The sequence below is a fragment of the Budorcas taxicolor genome, chromosome Y, assembly GCF_023091745.1.
Source record: "Budorcas taxicolor isolate Tak-1 chromosome Y, Takin1.1, whole genome shotgun sequence".
Lineage (NCBI taxonomy): Eukaryota > Metazoa > Chordata > Mammalia > Artiodactyla > Bovidae > Budorcas > Budorcas taxicolor.
In genome coordinates this window covers 1,367,146-1,382,147 of record NC_068936.1, presented here as the reverse complement: position 1 = coordinate 1,382,147, position 15,002 = coordinate 1,367,146, and the positions used below count along the sequence as shown (strand labels likewise).

The window sequence follows — 15,002 nt, the reverse complement described above, 5'->3', positions numbered from 1 at the left end:
AGACTCACGGGTTTATATTGGGCAGATGTTGTCTTGCTTGGGCTGTTTTTATTACGTTAAATCAGGAGGGTAAAAAAAAAAACACCACAAAGATCAGACTTGCTGTTATTAAATAAAATGGGGGGGTGTGGAACAGAACTGCTTTATTTGGGGAAAGGTTGCTTCTTTTCAGATGTAGATTTAGTGTATGGCTTAAGCAAGTGAATCAGGTGAATTATGTGAGATGTTTCCTACTCTGAGCCAAGAAGAGAGTGGTAAACAGTTAAGATTTGTGTTTCGTTGAAAGGCATGCAAGTGATGTTGAAAGGCATGCAAGTGATGTTGATGAAATGTGGTGTGGGAAAGGTGATGGTTTCTAATATCTTAAGGCACGCAGAGAATGTTGCACATATTTTTGTTTGTACACTCTTGACTCACCAACTCTGTTGCTTATATTTAGTTATGTTATATGTAGTTATGTTAATTTATATTTATAGTTGGTTATGTTAATGGTTGTACCTTTTTTAAATTTATAGTTAGTTAATGGTTGCAGCTTTGAGTGTCTGTGGTATCTTGACCAAAATATCCATTGTAGGGTTGAAATGCAGCCAAGAAAGTTGTGTTGGTACTTTTATAAAAACATTGACTTGAACGAAACTGTGTGTTCAACAACTGGGGATATGCACTATGATTTCTGGTGGTTTGGACAAAGCATTTTTAGTGTTTCTGGTGCTGAGTTGGGCTTCACTGGTGGCTCAGTGGGTAAAGAATCCGCCTGCCAATCCAGGGTTCCATCCCTATGGATTGGGAAGATCCCCTCCAGTATTCTTGCCTGGAGAGTCCCATGGACAGAGGAGCCCGGCGGGCTACAGCCCCTGGGGTCGCAAAAGAGTGGGACAGGACTAATCGAGTAAACAACAGCAACAACAGTGCTGGGTGAGATAGCCGCCCCCCAACCCCCTTTGCAGAAGTTAACAGAAAGACAGCCGAGTCTTTTGAGTCTGTCCGCCTTCTGCCTGTGTTCATTGTGTGGCGTGTCTGTGTGGTCTTTCCTGTAAATACATCCAGAGAACACGACTGGTGGAGACACGTATGCGCTTGTCCTGGCTAGGGGACAGATAAGGGGTGCCCCGGCTTCATGGGGTGGAACTCTGAGGCTTTGATCCCATGCGGATGCTGCCAGCCGTGGCATTTGGCTTTGCTGCTTTGATGTCTGGTATCAGTTTCAGCCATTGAGGTCGCTTGGGAATTTTTATCTTCACTTCTTTTCCCTTTCTGTATAAAGGCAGGAAATAATGACCTCTTAATCGCCTTTCATCAAGAATGATGTCACCATCCACAGCTCCGTATTGTCAGATCACTGCTTGCGGAGGTCGGTGGGGGGTGGGGTGGGGGTGGGGGGAAACACTCCGCCACTTGACAGATGGCTCTGATGTGTGTTTTTTATTCATTCACATACGTCGGAAGCGCTCCAGCCAGGCCGCCAACGTCATCCCCTTGGTTCCTGCCTTTGGGGGCTCTGGCAGCTGAGTGGGTGATAGGCAGGGACCAGGAAAGCTCTGACAAGCGGTGACAGAAGGAGGGAAGGCTGGAAGCCGACCCCCACGTCGAGCTGTTCTCTGAAGGCTGAGCCAGGTTGGAGACACAGACGTGGCCCTATATCAGCGATGCCAAGGCCTCCTAAAGAGGCTGGCACAGGGGATGCTCAGCAGGGTGGGGGTTAGCCCGGGGCTTGAGCTGTGCATCTCAGACCCCAGCTCGCCTCTGAATGGCCAGGAGGCCTTGTACCAGCGCAGGCAGCCCGCCCAGGGAGCACACGACAGCTCTCCAGGGGCCTGGGTGTCGCTCCCTGGCCACTGGCAGCCGCTGAGGGTTGCGGAGCGAGGGCCCGATCTGCAGAGCTGAGTTGCCGGGACCTTGGAGCGGTGGGAGGCAGAGACAGCTCTGGAGACGGAGAGGCTTGACCGGGGCAGGAAGGCAGCCCAGCTCAGGGCGAGGCTTCAATCAGTGTCTGTTGTTCTTCAGTTGCTCAGTCGTGTCCGACTCTTGGTGACCCCAGGGACTGCAGCAGCCAGGCCTTCCTGTCCACCTCCAACTCCCAGAGTTTACACAAACTCACGCCCAGCGAGTCGCTCATGCCATCCAGCCATCTCGTCCTCTGTCGCTCCCTTCTCCTCCCGCCTTCTGTTTCTCCCAGCATCAGGGTCTTTTCCAATGAGTCAGCTCTTCACATCACATGGCCAAAGTATGGGGTTTCAGCTTCAGCATCAGTCCTTCCAATGAATATTCAGGACAGATTTTCCTTAGGATGGACTGGTTGGATCTCCCTGCAGTCCCAGGGACTCTCAAGAGTCTTTTCCTAGTGTCTGTAGTCTGGTGCTTTGGGATGTGTTGGTTTCAAAACACTTAATAAAAAGGGTGTTTGTGGTTTTGGCTCTCCTCCAGCCTGGAAGCACCATCAGCATCATGCCGATCTCTGTCCCCCTGCGTCTGGAAGCTCCGGGGGCTCCCTGCCTGGTGCTCATCTCAGTCACTCTAGTACTCAGTGGGAAGCATCTGCAGGACTTCCCCGGCTCTCCTTTATCTGCAAGGCCCTCCCCACTGCCATGTACTCCGACTCTTGCTTTTAAGATGTCCCCAGGCATCACTTGGGGTTTTATTCCCCAAGAAGTTCCCCATGGCCAGCGTCACCTGCAGCCCACACACCCTGTGGTCCCCCTGTCACGGTGTCCAGCCGAGGCCCTACCTCCCCGCTGGCCTCCTAGCCTGCACAGCCTGCACTCTCAGGCCCGCCGTGCTTGCGGGCCACGTGCAGGCTGTGTATTTTCTGAGGCAGCGGCTGCTTTGCTGCATTTGGAAAGGTTAGGAAAATAACCCAGCACTCACATGATTTTTGTTTATTGCTTTTTTTTGAGAGAAGAATTGTCTGAGATTGTGAACATTGCACTGAAAAAAATAATTCCTTTTTTAAAAATGTATTTTCAAGATCTAGATCCATTTTTAATGTTCAGTGGTATCCTAGCATGTTTAATATTTCTGATCTAAACCTCTTATTAAAAAAAAAAGACTACCTGCCATATAAAATTATTTTTAATATTGAAGTAAACTGGGATTCCCCTGTGGCTCAGAGGGCAGAGTTTGCCCACAGTGTGGGAGACCTGAGTTTGATCCCTGGGGTGGGGAAGATACCCTGGAGAAGGAAATGGCAACCCACTCCAGGATTCTTGCCTGGAAAATCCCATGGTTGGAAGAGCTCAGCGGGCTACAATTTCTTTTGCAAACTGAGATTAATTTTGGTTTGCACCTGGTAGAAAAGGTTTCAGGGAACCCTCCTTAGGACGGATAATTTTATTTGGAAACTAGACAAGCCAATGTTTTGCTAGTCAACACTGTAGCTTTTCAGCATTTATGTGGAAGGAATATTAGGCCATATTAAAAATGATACTTTGAGGACTTCCCTGGCGGTCTAGTGGTTAAGACTCCGTGCTTCCCATGACAGAGGGCCCAGGTTTGGTCCTAGGTCAGGGAACTAGGATCCTGCATGCCACATGGCCCCCCCAAAAAAGACATTTTAGAAGAGTGACAGTGGCATGGAGAAATGCTCACCCAGCCTGGCATGCTGCAGAGAGAAAGGCCCCACCAGGTCTGCAGGACTCTGTGAACTATCTACAACAGGGGCGAAGAAATGCAGAGAGATGTTACTCACGGTCATCTTTAGGTTACGGGTTATGCTACTAGTCCATGGAATTCTCCAGGCCAGAATACTGGAGTGGGTAGCCTTTCCCTTCTCCAGGGGATCTTCCCAACCCAGGGATTGAACCCAGATCTCCCGCATGGCAGGCGGATTCTTAACCAGCTGAGCCACCAGGGAACCTGTTTGTTGTCTTACTGGCCTTCTGATTTTTAAATGTGCTATGTTTTGTACAATACGCGTATTTTTTTTAAAGATTGTCCTAGCCACAGTAGCCATTGGAGTACAAAGGATGTCTCTCCCATTTGCTGGGGTGACCAGTCACACTGTTAGTCTCTGGGTGGGCATGGCTTGGAATCAGCCCCCTTGCATTTCCGGAACTGCTGGAGTTCAGAGCTCCCAGCACCGGGGTGGGGGGTTGGGGCATTAGTACCCCCTGCCCTGGCCAGATTCGGGCTCTTTTCTCCTGAGTATGCCTGCCCTCACACCTTTGGGCATCTCTGGGCTGAGCTATGCCAGCCTCCTCCCTCCCGGAAAGGGGCGTCCTTGCTGGTTTCCCGCAGCCAAGCTGGCATGTGTCTGACTGGGGCCCATGATGGGGGCAGTGGGGGCGGTGAGGGGGGGGTGTTCCTTCCATAGCACTCAGGTCCACTTCTGTTTGGTGTCTTCTGGGGCTCCCCATCCCCAAGGGCTCCAGGGCACTTTAGCTGCGGTGTGGGTCTTCCCTACCCACACACATGAGGCAGTTAACCCCGAGCAGGTATCCCTTGTCCCCTCACATTGGGGTGTCTTGTTTGGACGCGTCCTGTGGCCAGTGCCTGGTGGCTAAGATGTCAAAAGCACCTGCCTGCAACGCAGGGAGACCTGGGATTGATCCCTGGGATCGGGAAGATTCCCCTGGAGAAGGAAAATGGCAACCCACTCCAGTGCGTGCTCTTGCCTGGAGAAAATCCCGTGGACAGAGGAGCGTGGTAGGCTTACAGTCCATGGGATCACAAAGAGCCAGACATGACTGAGCGACCCCACTGGCTCACTGGTGGCCTGTGCACCCCTCATGGCCCCACACTGGCTGGCTCCTGATGGTTGAAAGCCACACAAGTGTTTATCTTGTGTAGGAAGAAACTCAAGCCTTTTACTGAGATGAGCATCTTGTATCTGCCCCTCCTGTGTTTGTTCCACCTGGGGACTCTAGGTGGCGCCAGAGCAGCAGATTTTCCAGGCAAGAGTACTGAAGTGGGGTGCTACGGAGGATAGTTAGCATTTTTTTAATTAAAAATAAGGTCTGTACATTGTTTTCATAAACATGCTGTTGCTCCAGTGTAGTACTCTTGCCTGGAAAATCCCATGGACGGAGGAGCCTGGTGGGCTTCAGTCCATGGGGTCTCGAGGAGTCGGACACGACTGAGCAACTTCTCTCTCACTTTTTACTTTCATGCACTGGAGAAGGAAATGGCAACCCACTCCAGTGTTCTTGCCTGGAGAATCCCAGGGACGGAGGAGCCTGGTGGGCTGCCGTCTACCGGGTTGCACAGAGTTGGACATGACTGAAGCGACTTAGCAGCAGCAGCAGCAACAGTGTAAACACAATGTTTATATGCACTGGGAAACCAAAGCATTCATGTGGCTAACGTTATCTCTCTGAGGTCTGCCTATATTATCTTTTAAAATAGGATGAGAAACATTTACTCCTCTCAGGGTGCAGGACTGCCCCAGTAAAACCAGCTCCTTTCCCACTCTTTCCTGTTACAGAGTTGCAATAATTTGCCATAAATTGTGAGGCCTTTCCTTTTCCTAGCTGCTCTTTCCTTTGCCTGCAGTCTGTCTAGTTTTCTCCCTTTGTTAATTACCTGTGAAAGAAGATGAAAGACGTTCTGGATGTTATAGCACAGAAAAAGCCATCTGAAAATGAAATTCACGTGGCCAGAAGCTTCCTTACAAGGATCTTGAGAAACTCTATGAGGTACAGCCTTGGTTTTTACAATCGCTTTACTCCCGAGGTGGGATGGATTCATCGGTTTTATGTTTCAGTTCGTGGGCAGTTGTCATCAAGTCAACACCTTGCGCACTTTTGCCACCCATGGGTCTTTTTGGTTTGTTTGTTTGTTTCCTTGTTAATTATCGGAGTCATCAGAAGGTTTGTGTTGTAAATAACTTTCTAGGTTTTCATTACTATTTGTTATTGCGTAAGAGTCTTTACTGTTCTTGCCTGTTGGAAAGAATGTTTGACATCCGTCAGGTGCTCAGAGGCTCAGTTGTGCCCTTCAGCTCCAATCTGGAGTTGCCCATAGCGAGGCTAGGTCCGTCCTGAATTGCAGGAGCAGGAGAGGCAAGTGTGCACTGTCTCCTCACGCAGCAGCTTGCCCTGGAGGCTCTGTAACATTCATACAGCAGCTCCACAGATTTCTGACACCTGGGCAGGTGTGGTCAAACCCTAATAAGCTGTCATGGATGGTGGTGATGATGGCGGGGGCAGGGAAGGCGCCTGTGACATTCAGAAGCCCTGGCAGGAATGGACCGGAGCCTGCTGGTCTAGGGCATGGTGATGCCCACTGTGGAGAACCCTTAGATGACTTCAGACACTCTGACAGGCTCAGGGCAGTACATGTCCACTGACACCCTTTACAGCTTCCCTGGTGGCCTAGATGGCAAAGAATCTGCCTGCAATGCCAGAGACCCGGCTTTGATCCCTGGATCGAGAAGATTCCCTGGAGAAGGGAATGGCAACCCACTCCAGTATTCTTGCCAGGAGAATCCCATGGACAGAGAGGAAGCTGGGGGCTACAGTCCATGGGTTTGCAAAGAGTCAGATATGACTGAGTGACTAACACAGACACACAGACACACACAGACACACACACACACACCAGTCCCATGGACAGAGGAGCCTAGCACGCTATAGTCCATGGGTTTGCAAATATTTGGATAAGACTGAGTGACTGACACAAACACACACACACAGGCCCCACTGAACTCTGACAGGCTCAGAGCAATACGTGTCCACTGGTCTCCGTTAGGGCTTCCCTGGTGGGTCAGATAGTGAAGAATCTGCCTACAGTGCAAGATACTCAGCTTCCATCCCTGGGTCGGGAAGATCCCCTGGAGAAGGGAATGGCAACCCACTGCAGTATTCTTGTCAGGAGAATCCCATGGACAGAGGAGCCTGGCGGGCTACAGTGCACGGGTTTGCGAAGAGTTGGATACCACTGAATGACTAACACAGACACATGCACACCTACACACAGACACACACACACTTGCCACTAACTACAGGATAGCCATGTTTGCTTGAGTGAGTGGATAAATAAATGCACCCAATCTTGTGACCTTTTCCAGTCCTGTGGCCACTGCTGAGTTTTCCAAACTTGCTGGCATACTGAGTGCAGCACTTTCACAGCATCATCTTTTAGGATTTGAAACAGCTCAACTGGAATTCCATCACCTCCACTAGCTTTATTCATAGTGATGCTTTCTAAGGCCCACTTGACTTCACATTCCAGGATGTCTGGCTCTAGATTAGTGATCACATCATCATGATTATCTGTGTCGAGAAGATCTTTTTTGTACAGTTCTTCCATGTATTCTTGCCACCTCTTCTTAATATCTTCTGCTTCTATTAGGTCCAGACGATTTCTGTCCTTTATCGAGCCCATCTCTGCATGAAATGTTCCCTTGCTATCTCTAATTTTCTTGAAGAGATCTCTAGTCTTTCCCATTCAGTTCTTTTCCTCTATTATCTTGCATTGGATCGCTGAGGAAGGCTTTCTTATCTCTCCTTGCTGTCCTTTGGAACTCTGCATTCAGATGCTTATATCTTTCCTTTACTCCTTTGCTTTTCGCCTCTCTTCTTTTCACAGCTATTTGTAAGGCCTCCCCAGACAGCCATTTTGCTTTTTTGCATTTCTTTTCCATGGGGATGGACCTGATCTCTGTCTCCTGTACAGTGTCATGACCTCATTCCATAGTTTACCAGGCACTCTATCTATCAGATCTAGGCCCTTAAATCTATTTCTCACTTCCACTGTATAATCATAAGGGATTTGATTTAGGTCATACCTGAATACTCTAGTGGTTTTCCCTACTTTCTTTAGTTTGAGCCTGAATTTGGTAATAAAGAGTTCATGATCTGAGCCACAGTCAGCTCCTGGTCTTGTTTTTGTTGACTGTATCGAGCTTCTCCATCTTTAGCTGCATAGAATATAATCTGTCTGATTTCGGTGTTGACCATCTGGTGATGTCCATGTGTAGAGTCTTCTCTTGTGTTGTTGGAAGAGGGTGTTTGCTATGACCAGTGCATTTTCTTGGCAAAACTCTATTAAATAGTCTTTGCCCTGCTTCATTCTGCATTTCAAGGCCAAATTTGCCTGTTACTCCAGGTGTTTCTTGACTTCCTACTTTTGCATTCCAGTCCTCTATAATGAAAAGGACATCTTTTTTGGGTGTTAGTTCTAAAAGGTCTTGTAGGTCTTCATAAAACCGTTCTACTTCAGCTTCTCAGTGTTACAGGTTGGGGCATAGACTTGGATAACTGATATTGAATAGTTTGCCTTGGAGAAGAACAGAGATCATTCTGTCATTTTTGAGATTGCATCCAAGTACTGCATTTCAGACTCTTTTGTTGACCATGATGGCTACTCCATTTCTTCTGAGGGATTCCTGCCCGAAGTAGTAGATATAATGGTCATCTGAGTTAAATTCACCCATTGCAGTCCATTTTAGTTCGCTGATTCCTAGAATGTCAACGTTCACCCTTGCCGTCTCTTGTTTGACCACTTCCAATTTGCCTTGGTTCATGGACCTGACATTCCAGGTTCCTATGCAATATTGCTCTTTACAGCATCGAATCTTGCTTCTATCACCAGTCACATCCACAACTGGGTATTGTTTTTGCTTTGGCTCCATCCCTTCATTCTTTCTGGAGTTATTTCTCCACTGAACTCCAGTAGCATACTGGGCACCTAATGACTTGGGGAGTTCCTCTTTTGGTATACTATCATTTTGCCTTTTCATACTGTTCATGGGGTTCTCAAGGCAAGAATACTTAAGTGGCTTGCCATTCCCTTCTCCAGTGGACCACATTGTGTCAGACCTCTCCACCATGACCCACCCGTCTTGGGTTGCCCCACAGGCATGGCTTGGTTTCATTGAGTTAGACAAGGCTGTGGTCCTAGTGGATTAGATTGACTAGTTTTCTGTGAGTATGGTTTCAGTGTGTCTGCCTTCTGATGCCCTCTTGCAATGCCCACCATCTTACTTGGGTTTCTCTTACCTTGGGCATGGGGTATCTCTTCACGGCTGTTCCAGCAAAGCACAACCATTGCTCCTTACCTTGGATGAGGGGCATCTCCTTACTGCCGCTGTTCCATTGAAATGAGGAATGAAGCAGGGCAAAGACTAATAGAATTTTGCCAAGAAAATGCACTGGTCATAGCAAACACCCTCTTCCAGCAACACAAGAGAAGACTCTACACATGGACATCACCAGATGGTCAACACCGAAATCAGATTGAATATATTCCTTGCAGCCAAAGATGGAGAAGCTCGATACAGTCAACAAAAACAAGACCAGGAGCTGACTGTGGCTCAGATCATGAACTCTTTATTACCAAATTCAGGCTCAAATTGAAGAAAGTAGGGAAAACCACTAGAGTATTCAGGTATGACCTAAATCAAATCCCTTATGATTATACAGTGGAAGTGAGAAATAGATTTAAGGGCCTAGATCTGATAGATAGAGTGCCTGATGAACTATGAACAGAGGTTCGTGACATTGTACAGGAGACAGAGATCAAGACCATCCCCATGGAAAAGAAATGCAAAAAAGCAAAATGGCTGTCTGGGGAGGCCTTACAAATAGCTGTGAAAAGAAGAGAAGCAAAAAGCAAAGGAGAAAAGGAAAGATATAAGCATCTGAATGCAGAGTTCCGAAGCATAGCAAGAAGAGATAAGAAAGCCTTCTTCAGTGATCAGTGCAAGGAAATAGAAAAAAATAACAAAATGGGGAAGACTAGAGATCTCTTCAAGAAAATTAGAGATAGCAAGGGAACATTTCATGCAGAGATGGGCTCGATAAAGGACAGAAATCGTCTGGACCTAACAGAAGCAGAAGGTATTAAGAAGAGGTGGCAAGAATACATGGAAGAACTGTACAAAAAAGATCTTCTCGACACAGATAATCATGATGATGTGATCACTAATTTAGAGCCAGACATCCTGGAATGTGAAGTCAAGTGGGCCTTAGAAAGCATCACTATGAATAAAGCTAGTGGAGGTGATGGAATTCCAGTTGAGCTGTTTCAAATCCTAAAAGATGATGCTGTGAAAGTGCTGCACTCAGTATGCCAGCAAGTTTGGAAAACTCAGCAGTGGCCACAGGGCTGGAAAAGGTCAGTTTTCATTCCAATCCCAAAGAAAGGCAATGCAGAAAAATGCTCAAACTAGCACACAACTGCACTCATCTCACATGCTAGTAAAGTAATGCTCAAAATTCTCCAAGCCAGGCTTCAGCAATACGTGAACCGTGAACTTCCTGATGTTCAAGCTGGTTTTAGAAAAGGCAGAGGAACCAGAGATCAAATTGCCAACATCCACTGGGTCATGAAAAAAGCAAGAGAGTTCCAGAAAAACATCTATTTCTGCTTTATCGACTGTAACAAAGCCTTTGACTGTGTGGATCACTATAAACTGTGGAAAATTCTGAAAGAGATGGGAATACCAGACCACCTAACCTACCTCTTGAGAAACGTGTCTGCAGGTTAGAACTGGACATGGAAGAACAGACTGGTTCCAAATAGGAAAAGGACTAAGTCAAGGCTGTATATTGTCACCCTGCTTATTTAACTCCTATGCAGAGTACTTCATGAGAAACGCTGGACTGGAAGAAACGCAAGCTGGAATCAAGATTGCCGGGAGAAATATCAATAACCTCAGATATGCAGATGACCCCACCCTTATGGCAGAAAGTGAAGAGGAACTAAAAAGCCTCTTGATGAAAGTGAAAGAGGAGAGTGAAAAGTTGGCTTAAAGTTCAACATTCAGAAAATGAAGATCATGGCATCCCATCCCATCACTTCATGGGAAATAGATGGGGAAACAGTGGAAACAGTGTCAGACTTTATTTTGGGGGGCTCCAAAATCACTGCAGATGGTGACTGCAGCCATGAAATTAAAAGACACTTACTCCTTGGAAGAAAAGTTATAACTAACCTAGATAGCATATTCAAAAGCAGAGACATTACTTTGCCGACTAAGGTCCGTCTAGTCAAGGCTATGGTTTTTCCTGTGGTCATGCATGAATGTGACAGTTGGACTGTGAAGAAGGCTGAGCACCAAAGAATTGATGCATTTGATCTGTGGTGTTGGAGAAGACTCTTGAGAGTCCCTTCGACAGCAAGCTGATCCAACCAATCCATTCTGAAGGAGATCGGCCCTGGGATTTCCTTGGAAGGAATGATGGTAAAGCTGAAACTCCAGTACTTTCGCCACCTCATGCGAAGAGTTGACTCATTGGGAAAAAACTCTGATGCTGGGAAGGATGGAGGGCAGGAGGAGAAGAGGACGACAGAGGATGAGATGGCTGGATGGCATCACAGACTCGATGAACGTGAGTCTAAGTGAACTCCCGGAGATGGTGATGGACAGGGAGGCCTGGTGTGCTGCAATTCATGGGGTCGCAAAGAGTCAAACACGACTGAGCGCTGAACTGAACTGAACTTCATTCTTTCTGGTGTTATTTCTCCACTGATCTCCAGTAGTATATTGGGCACCTAATGACCTGGGGAGTTCCTCTTTTGGTATCCTATCAATTTGCCTTTTCGTACTGTTCATGGGGTTCTCAAGGCAAGAATACTGAAGTGGCTTGCCATTCCCTTATCCAGTGGACCAGTGCTCAGATCAGTTCTCCAGTAATGAACCTGTACCAGGAGTGCTGGTGCCCAGATGTTAAAGGGGAAGCGCCCGATCGTGATGCCGTAAGTCACGCGAATGGTTTCCACCTCTCAGTCCTTTCTTGGCACGAATCGGTCCTCGGTGTGATGTCCCTGAGTCACCTGCATCCCTTTTTTTTTTTTATCCCCAGGTGGAATCAGCTGAGCTGGAGGCCACACTCCTGGCATGACACCAAGTTCTCTGACAGCCAGTCTGAGCCAGCCGCACCTCTGTTTCCCTGCCCCTCTTGGCCGAGCCAGTACCACACCAGGTAGGCGCACCTTCTGCCTTCTCCCCCGCCTCCCTCAGGGGCTGGGGAGCTGCTTTCGCTTTCTGCCACACTGCTGACAGCCCTGCCCTGTCGTCACCATGCGTTTCTTTCTTTTCCTTCGTGTTGCAGTGTAGTTCATTTATGGTAGTCTTCATTTCAGCTCTGCAGCATAGCGAGTCCCAATTTTTCAAGCTGCTACTGCCATCTAACAGGCTTCCCAGGTAGCTCAGCTGGGGAAAGGATCCTCCTTGCGATGCAGGAGACCCCGGTTCAATTCCTGGGTTGGGAAGTTACCCTGGAGAAGGGATAGGCTACCCACTCCAGTGTTCTTGGAATGCAGGAGACCCTGGTTCAATTCCTGGGTCCGGAAGTTCCCCTGGAGAAGGGATAGGCTACCCACTCCAGTGTTCTTGGGCTTCCATGGTAGCTCAGCTGGTAAAGGATCCACCTGCAAGGTGGGAGACCTGGGTTCGATCCCTGGCTTGGGAAGATCCCCTGGAGGAGGGCATGGCAACCCACTCCAGTATTCTGGCCTGGAGAATCCGCATGGACAGAGGACACTGGCGGGCTACCATCCATAGGGTCGCAGAGAGTTGGCCACGACTGAGCGACTAAGCACAGCACACACGTACTCCATGGAAAGTTATTGTAAAATATTGGCTATGTTCCCTGTGCCAGACACTACATCCTTGCAGTGTATTTGTGTCATCGTTTGTACTTGAGTGCCCTACCTCTGTCCTGCCCCTCCCCCTTCCCTCCCCCTTCCCTCCCCCCACTGGCAATCACTAGTTCGCCTGTGTGTCTCTAAGTCTGCTTCTGTTCTATCTCTTTGTTGTTGTTGCTGCTGTTTTTGATTCCACATATAAGTGACATTATGCACAATTTGTTTTTCTCTGCCTTAGTTCATCAAACACAATGCCTTCCAGGCCGGTCCTTGTTAACACGAATGGCAACATTTCATTCTTTTTTATGTCTGAGTAGTATCCCATTGTCTGTGTTTGTGTGTATGATACATACACCATCTTCTTTAATACTCATCTGTCGATGGACTTCAAGGTTACTTCCGTATCCTGAGCACTGTAAATAATGCTGCTATGAACAATGGGGTGCATGTTATCTTTTCGAATTAATGTTCTCATTTGGGGAGGGATTTATATATCAAGGAGTGGAATTACTGTATCCTATGGTAGTTCTCTTTTAGCTTTCTAGGCACTTGCATGCTGTTTTCCAGTAGTGAACAAGGGTTCCCTTTCCTCTGTGTCCTCACCAGCTTTTGTTATTTGCTGTCTCATTGATGACAGACCTTCTGACAGGTGTGAGGGTGATACTTCATTGTGGTTTTGGTTTGCATTTCTCTGATTACTGATGCTGAGCAGCTTTTCACCTGCCATCTGTATGTCTCCTTTGGGAAAATGTCTGTTCAGGTCTTCTAACCACTATTTATTTATTTTTAAACATAAATTTATTTATTTTAATTGGAGTCGAATTACTTTACAATATTGTATTGGTTTTGCCATACATCAACATGAATCTGCCACGGGTGTACATGTGTTCCCTATCATGAACCCCCCTCCCACCTCCCTCCCCATACCATCCCTCTGGATCATCCCAGTGCACCAGCCCCGAGCATCCTGTCCTGGACTGGTGATTTGTTTCACATATGATATTATACATGTTTCAATGCCATTCTCCAAATCATCCCATCCATTATTTATTAATGTATCTTTGGGCCATATCCGTCATGTGGGATCTTAGTTCCTCAAGTGGGGATAGAAGTCTCCACCCCTGCAAGGGAAGGGCAGAGTCTTAACCACTGGACTGCCCGGGGAGTCCCTTCTGCCTGTTTTTGAATCAGGTATTTATTTTCCAGATAGAGTTGGATCTGTTTATTTTTTACACTTTAACCCCTCACTGGTCATGTCATTGGCAAATATTTTCTCCCATTCAGTTGGTTGTCTTTTCATTTTGTTGATGGTTTTCTTTCCTCTGGAAAAACCTTTCATTTTAACTAGGTCCCATTTGTGTATTTTTGCATTTCTTTGCTTTGCCGTAGGAGGCAGATCCCCAAAACTACTGCTAGAATTTATGTCAAAAAGTGTTCCACCTGTGTTTTCCTCTGGGAGTTTTATGGTTTCTGGTCTTAAATTTAAATCCTTAATCCATTTCGAGATTTTTTTTTTTTTAATACCGTGTTGGAGAATGCTCTAGTTCCATGCTTTTGCATGTAGCTATCCAGTTTTCCCAGCATGACTTATTGAAGAGGCTGTCTGTTCCCCACTGTATGTCCTTGCCTCCTTTGTCATAGACTAGTTGATGATAAGCACGTGGGTTCATTTCAGGGCTCTCTATTCTGTTTCCTGACCTACGTGTCTGTTTTTGTGCCACTGCCATACTATTTTGAGGACCATAGCTTTGTAGTGTAGCCTGATACCTCCATCTCTCTTCTTTCTCAGGATTATTTTGGCTCTTCAGGGTCTTTGATGTTACTATGCAAATTTTTTAATTGATTTGTTCTAGTTTTGTGAAAAATGCTGTTGGTATTTTGATAGGGATAGCTTTGAATCTGTAGATTGCTTTGAGCAGTATGGTGATTTTAACAGTATTCTTCCAGTCCATGGTATATATTTCCATTCTGTGTATGGCATTTTCAGTTTCTTTCATCAGTGTCTTACAGTTTTCTGACTATAGGTCTTTTACCTCCTTGGTTAGATTTTTCCTAGGTGTGTATTATTATTGTTATTTTTGTCCACACTGGGGGACACATGGGATCTTGATTTCCGAACCAGGGAAACCCACACCCCCCACAGTGAAAGCTAGGACTCCTAAGCTCTGGACTGCCCTGGACCATCAGTAAAGTCTGACTTTACTGATTTTTGGGGTCCTTTTGTTTCTTGAATCTGACTAAAGGTTGTCAATTTGGTTCATCTTTTCAAAAATCAGGTTTTAGTTTGATCTTTCTTAGTGTTTTTGAGTCTATATTTCATTTATTTCTGCTCTAATGTTCATGATTTCTTTCCTTCTACTAACTTTGGAGTTTGTGTGTTCCTTTTTTTAGTCCCTCTACATACAGGGTTAGCGTATTTGAGGCTGTTTGTTTCCTAAGATAAACTTGCATTGCTGTAAGCTTCTCTCTTAGAA

At 46.7% G+C, this 15,002-nt stretch overlaps 1 protein-coding gene across 1 annotated transcript in view; it reads left to right on the top strand.

Moving 5' to 3' along the window:
- LOC128071024 (protein Shroom2-like) overlaps positions 1-15,002 on the top strand; it is a 143,682-nt gene that overhangs the window by 82,097 nt on the left and 46,583 nt on the right. Inside the window, exon 3 of the mRNA XM_052664018.1 lies at positions 11,745-11,864. Coding sequence (XP_052519978.1) covers positions 11,745-11,864 — 120 coding nt within the window. The remainder of the gene's footprint in view (positions 1-11,744; positions 11,865-15,002) is intronic.